Source organism: Hyperoodon ampullatus, assembly GCF_949752795.1.
Source record: "Hyperoodon ampullatus genome assembly, chromosome: 19".
NCBI lineage: Eukaryota > Metazoa > Chordata > Mammalia > Artiodactyla > Ziphiidae > Hyperoodon > Hyperoodon ampullatus.
Window position 1 is genome coordinate 3,011,900 of NC_136932.1, and position 7,144 is coordinate 3,019,043.

The 7,144-nt window shown below is 40.6% G+C and overlaps 1 protein-coding gene across 1 annotated transcript; it reads left to right on the top strand.

Moving 5' to 3' along the window:
• Positions 1-851: 851 nt before the first annotated feature.
• On the top strand, positions 852-1,843 carry LOC307067485 (DNA repair protein RAD51 homolog 1-like; the record flags this gene model as incomplete). The annotated part of the gene is given in 2 exon segments (XM_079724923.1): positions 852-1,071; positions 1,074-1,843. Coding segments are annotated over 2 exon segments (990 nt in total).
• Positions 1,844-7,144: the final 5,301 nt, after the last annotated feature.

Sequence of the window (7,144 nt, forward strand, 5' to 3'; positions counted from 1 at the left end):
TTATCCTAGGTCTCAGATTATTTTCACGAACTATTTTGTAAAGACACTGTTTGGCACATGCGGAGATAGCGTTTTTAAAAAGAGGAAAATAAGGCAATAAAAACACAGGGCTTCAGATACTGGAGTTATCAGACATATATTGTAAAGTAAATAGACTTAGTATTAAAGAACTATAAATTAATTATTGAGAATTTTAACACAAAATTGGAGAATACAAAAAGAAACAGACAGAAATTTTAGAAATACAAAATAAAATAGCACTATTGAAAAGTTAAGTGGATGAATTTAACAGACAATTAGACAAGACTGGAAGATAAGTCAGACTATACCTGCCAAGGCGGGCGGAGGGGCGGGAGGAATAAATTAGGAATTTGAGATTAACAGATATACACTGCTATATATAAAGCAGATAAACAACAAGGACCTACTGTACAGCACAAGGAACTATATTCAGTGTCTTGTAATAACCTATTATGGAAAAGAAACTGAAAAAGAATACATATAAATATATGTATATATATAACTGAATCGCTTTGCTGTACACCTGAAACATTGTAAATCAACTATATTTCAATAAAAAAATAAAATAAGAGCGTTAGACGGAGTGGGCGCTGCCGCCTGAGACCGAGGCCTGAAGAGACCTGAGACGCGCCCCAGGAGCGCAGTTAGGAGTTGAAACTCGCCTGGGTTTCGTGCAGAAGGCCGGAGCAAGGGCGTAGAGAAGTGGGGCGCAGGCGAGGGGGTCTGCAGTCCGTCCGGGGTCGGGCGCGCGCGGGTCCGGCGGACTGTAGTCGGAGCGCGCAGCCCGCCCGGGCGAGTTACGCTGCAGGCGGAGTATTGAACACTAAGTAATGGCTATGCAGGTGCATCTTGAAGCAAATGCAGATACTTCAGTGGAAGAAGAGAACTTTGGCCCACAACCTATTTCTCGATTACAGAAATGTGGCATACATGCCAATGATGTGAAGACATTGGAAGAAGCTGGATTCCATACTGTGGAGGCTGTTGCCTATGCACCAAAGAAGGAGCTAATAAATATTAAGAGAATTAGTGAAGCCAAAGCTGATAAAATTCTGAGGCAGCTAAATTAGTTCCAATGGGTTTCACCACTGCAACTGAGTTCCACCAAAGGCGGTCTGAGAGCATACAGATTACTACTGGCTCCAAAGAGCTTGACAAACTACTTCAAGGAGGAATTGAGACTGGATCCATCACAGACACGTTTGGAGAATTCCGAACTGGGAAGACCCAGATCTGTCATACGTTGGCTGTAACATGCCAGCTTCCCATTGACCGAGGTGGAGGTGAAGGAAAGGCCATGTACATTGACACCGAGGGTACCTTTAGGCCAGAACGGCTGCTAGCAGTGGCTGAGAGATATGGCCTCTCTGGCAGTGATGTCCTGGATAATGTAGCATATGCTCGAGGGTTCAACACAGACCACCAGACCCAGCTCCTTTATCAAGCATCAGCCATGATGGTAGAGTCCAGGTATGCACTGCTAATTGTAGACAGTGCCACCGCCCTCTACAGAACAGACTATTCGGGTCGAGGTGAGCTTTCAGCCAGGCAGATGCACTTGGCCAGGTTTCTGCGGATGCTTCTGCGACTTGCTGATGAGTTTGGTGTAGCAGTGGTAGCCCAAGTGGATGGAGCAGCCATGTTTGCTGCAGATCCTAAAAAACCTATTGGAGGAAATATCATTGCTTATGCCTCAACGACAAGGCTGAGAAAAGGAAGAGGGGAAACCAGAATCTGCAGAATCTATGACTCTCCTTGTCTTCCTGAAGCTGAAGCTATGTTTGCTATCAATGCGGATGGAGTAGGAGATGCCAAGGACTGAATCGTTGGCTTTTTTCCTGAGATAAACCTTAAGTGCTGCAGCCTAATGGAGAGGACTGCTCCCTGAGGTTCTTCACAGGCCTCTTCCTGTTGTGACCTGCCAGGAAAACAGCTATTATATCGGCTTTTCTTATGGTGTAAACACGAGACAGGTCAGTAGTCACAAGCTGATCTGAAACGTTTATTCCTTCCAGAGTATATTAATCTCTATGTGAATTCTTTGGTTTGGGGGTGTAGGTATGAAGTACCTTTGATATCATAGTGCCTTGGGGTTGTCTCAGGACTAACTGCTATTGGCCAATCTTATGTCTCTAAGAGAACTAACTGAAACTGGAGAGACCTGACTTCTCTCGCTGTCTGAATAATGTTGGGGAAAAAATGCCTGAGCTATGTGGCAAAAGGAGTGGGTCTCCTCACAGGTTTTTTTTTTCTCTGTCAGTAAAACTCTTAAATCAGAAGCAGGTAAAGTTTGCGTGTCTGAATTAGCTTATATAAGAATGTTTTTTCAGATAAGGGGTATTGAGTAGGCCTGCTGGGCTACCGGCCCTTCACCATCTACTCTTTTTTAATGCTAAGAGCAATTCAAGATAGTTCTGGAACGTTAAACACTTCAGAAGCTCTTCAAGTAAGTAGATTCAATGTGGGACTGCTAATAAAGTAGTTATTTGTAATGAATGTGCTGTTTATAGGAGTTATTCTGGTACAAGCTGAATATTTCAGGATAGGGCCTTCATAATATAATTTTGGCTCTGGGTAGGGTGATCAGTTTCTATTGCTTTAAAATTGAAAATTTAAAAGGGAAGTCCCACATTCAGATGTTTCATTTTATACTCCTTTAACCTAATAGAAGATCTCACAAGATGGCTACACCATGGCTTTCCTGTGGCCTTTGTTTTTATTCTTTAAGTTTTGTATTGTATAGGGCTGGTTCTTGCCCAGATTATTCTACTTCAGGGATTTGAGATACTCCTTCCTCTTCAAACTTCTACTCAGGATGGGTTCTAACCAACTCTTCCAATTTCAAAGGGCCTCTCAGCTAGTATTAGGAGGCGAGGCAGTGCAAGTCTCTGCTGTTGCCTGTGTTGATCCTACTGTATGTACGGAGATAGGATGACACAATTTAATGCAACTTTGTTTTAAAAACAGTTCTGTTCCCTGACTTTATAGAACAGAGTACCTCCTAGGCCTTCTTTCATTTCTACATTACAGAACAAACCTGAGATGAAATAATAAAGCCACAGTAACAGAAAAAAATCATAAAAAAAAATATATATATATATATATAAAATAAGAAGATAACTGCCAAAATGAATGACAGAGGAACAAAAGATCTCAAATTACTGAAAAGAATTAAGGACACAGAGGATACAGTGAGCACTGGAGTATTAGAGGAGAGAGAACAGGGCAGAGTAATACGTGAAGAAAAAAAATGATTGAAAACTTTCCAAATTAATGAAGGAGTTTTCAAGAAATTCTATTTAAGCCACAAGGAAGAAAATTTAAAAATAAATACGCACCAAAGAACATTATATCAGTAGTAAAAATTAAAATACAAGGAGAATCGAGGCTAGTCACACTTGGGTATCAGCTATCGCCTTAATGTGCTAGAGTCCTCCAAGAGTAACTGCTGACTTTACTCACTGGCTGTGGCCCTCATGGCATAGTCAGTCACCAGGTTAGTGACATGTGTCAGATTGACTCACACAACTGTTAGATCCACTTATGCCCACAAATTAGGGGAATGTTTAGGAGACCTCTGTTATAGGAGTGTGTAGAAGCTGTCAAGTGACCTAAATTCTAGTCTTGGCACTGACTTTCTCAGTGACTTATTCTGGTTCCATGAAAAGGCTAGTCTTTCCCATCTGATAGTCTTCAGTGGCTTTTTTTTTTTACCTTTTATTTTTATTTTTTATTTATTTATTTTGGCTGCACCGGGTCTTAGATGCAGCACATGGGATCTTTAGTTGTGGCATGCAGACTTCTTAGTTGTGGCATGCATGTGGGATCTAGTTCCCTGACCCGGGATCAAACCCGAGCCCCCTGCATTGGGAACGCGGAGTCTTACCCACTGGACCGCCAGGGAAGTCCCTGGTGGCTTTTTTTTTTTTTTTTTTTGTGGTACGCAGGCCTCTCACTGTTGTGGCCTCTCCCGTTGCGGAGCACAGGCTCCGGACACGCAGGCTCAGCGGCCATGGCTCATGGGCCCAGCTGCTCCGCGGCATGTGGGATCTTCCCAGACCGGGGCATGAACCCGTGTCCCCTGCATCGGCAGGCGGACTCTCAACCACTGTGCCACCAGGGAAGCCCCCTGGTGGCTTTTTAAAGATTTGTTTTATTCAACAAGTGGAGTACCTGCTATGTCACTCTTCTGCAAGAGTGAACAACTTTTACACTGTAATGGGGGGAGATGGACTGTGAAGATGATAAACATAGCTTTTTAATTGGAGTGAGGTAATGAAAATGGTTGCCTTCTCTCCCCAGTCACCGAGGATACTTTGGGAAAGTTGATAGGAGGCATTACCACTTAAAGAAGAACCAGAGCTTCTGCCCAGCTGTCAACCTTGATAAATTGTGGAACCTTGGTCAGTGAGCAGACACGAGTAAATGCCACCAAGAACAAGACTGGAGCGGCTCCTGTCACTGATGTGGTGCCATCAGGCTACTACAAAGTTCTGGGGAAGAGAAAGCTCCCAAAGCAGCCTGTCAACTGAAGGCCAAATTCTTCAGCAGAAGAGCCGAGATTAAGGGTGTGGGTGGGGCATGTGTCCTGGTAGCTTGAACCCACATGGTGGGAGATTAATTAAATGTTAACAAGTGCTTTTCAATAAATAAATAAATAAAATACAAGGAGAACAGCCAGAAGAGAAAAGATTACCTTTAAAAGAGATTGCTAGTTAACTTTCCAGCAGATTATACGGGAAGCCAGAGACACTGAAATATCTTCTATACCGTCAGAACTATTCAAAAATCAAGGTGCCCATAAAGGCATTTTCAGACAAGCAACATTTGAGGGAATCTGTCACCAGTATACTTGCACTAAAGTAACTACTAAAGGCACATTACTCCAGAAGGAAGATCATAAGGAAAGAAGGAAGAGAAATAAAAATGACAAATAAGTGGGTAAGTCTAGATGACTACTGACTGTATAAAATAATACTGTTTTGTTCCTAAACAAAACAGTAAAAAAAATTATAAAGCACAATATAACCAAAAAAGGGTAAAGTAATGACATGTAAATCAGGAAAGGCAGCAAACAGACTAAAATTGTTCCAAGGTCTTTGCATTGTCTAGGAAGAAGATTAAAAATACCAAGTAATTTTAGACTATGATAGGTCAAGAATATGTTATAATCTATAGAGTAACTACTATAGAAATAGTACAAATAAGAAATAATATTCAATAGGAAAATGGGATAATAAAAAAAAGAACACAAAATAGCGCAAGAAAAGAGAAGAACATAGATCAGGTAGAACAAATAGAAAGGACTTATTGAGATGTTAGATTTAAACCAATTGTATCAATAATTATATAAATGTAAATTGATTAAATGCTCCAATTAAAACATAAAGTAATCAGACTGGATGGAAAAAAGAAGCCCAGTTATACACGGTTTGCAGGAGACATATCTAAAACAGTGATATAGAAACTGAGAGTAAAAAGGAAGATAAATATGCCAAGTGTAACGAAGATAAAGTTGATATCTCTATATTAATATCAAATGAAGTAGACTTTTAAGACAAAAAGTCAAAACCACAGATAAATACCTCAAGTTATAAAATATTCAGTTCACAGGAAGAGATAACAATTCTTTATTCTAATAACATAGCCTCAAAATACATAAAGCAAAATCCTGAAAGAATTAAAAGGAGAAATAGACATATCCACAATCATGGTGTGAGATTTTAACATACTACCTGGCTCAGCAACATAGGTTCCTTTCAAGAGTAAACTTGCAATCAGAGTAAATATGTAACATTCAGAATTGTTCAGGCTGGCTTAGGGAGAAGTTTGTGTCCCTAACCCAGGGGGCACTACTCATTCCTCCATCTACGCGATAGATGTGAAATAAACACTAACAGCACAGTGATTTTAAAGATGAAACCAAGCATCAGTTACTTCAATTCGGCCATTAGTGTGACTGACCACTTTGAGTTTTTCATTAGTGTTTAAAATTTAAAACAGTGCAAACTGCCAAGTATATTTTGTCTGGTAAGTGTGAATGTACCACTTATGGATTAATTCATACATAAAATATTTTACCCAGTTGCATACCTTTAAAAATTGTAGTTTTTAAAAATTGTCTTCAAATGAAAAGAAAGCAAGACAACAGTAATTATCATTGGTATTACATATTATTACTGAAAATAATTCTGTCCTATAGAGAAGGGGAGTATTAATAAATGATCAGCTGATGATGTCAAATATGCTAGAGTCGTAACTTCTCCAAGAGGTCATGTCCGTTGTGTTCCCAGTACCTAGTACGATGCCTCGCACGTGGTAGGATTATCAAACTTTTGTGGAATGAAATATTATGAATAGAATGTCCCACACAATCAAAAAAATATTGGCTTTATCCCCAAATGGAGTTGGATTCCAACCTGCTCCTTCCATTGCAGTCCTTGGGCAAACTTCATTTCATTCTCCAGTTCCACAACTATGGCATGGACATAATTCTTCAAAGAGTGCTTCGGTGAGCACTAGTGGCACAATCTAGAACAGGGCCTATACGTAACAAATAAGAGCTCCACACTGAAGGAAATGAAATGAATTTACCAACTAACAGCCCTCTTGTCTGTATTTCCCATCAGTCTGAAAACTGTTTTTGGAGATACCCTGCTCAACATAATGCTGCTTTATTTTCCCTGACTCATATGCCACATGCTGCATTTGCTGATGAAGGTCCTGCAGTATTACCAAAGAATAAAAAACATGAAAACCTAGATTATTCCTGCCAGCTAGCCTAAGTCACTGGCATTTTAGTTTTAAAAAAAGCTTACTAATATGCAAAAAAAAAAAAACCCTAACATTTACTGAGTTTACTGCATGCTACTGTAGTGATCATTTCCTAGGTTGGTAGGGTGTGTTGGAGTCAACTAGCCTATCTCAGAGGGACAAAAATCAGAGATACCTATTTCAAAGCCAGATACTTTTTTTTTTTTTTCCTTTTTTGCGGTACGCGGACCTTTCACTGTAGTGGCCTCTCCCGTTGCGGAGCACAGGCTCCGGACGCGCAGGCTCAGCGGCCATGGCTCCGGTGGGGGCACGAACCCGTGTCCCCTGCATCGGCAGGCAGACTCTCAAC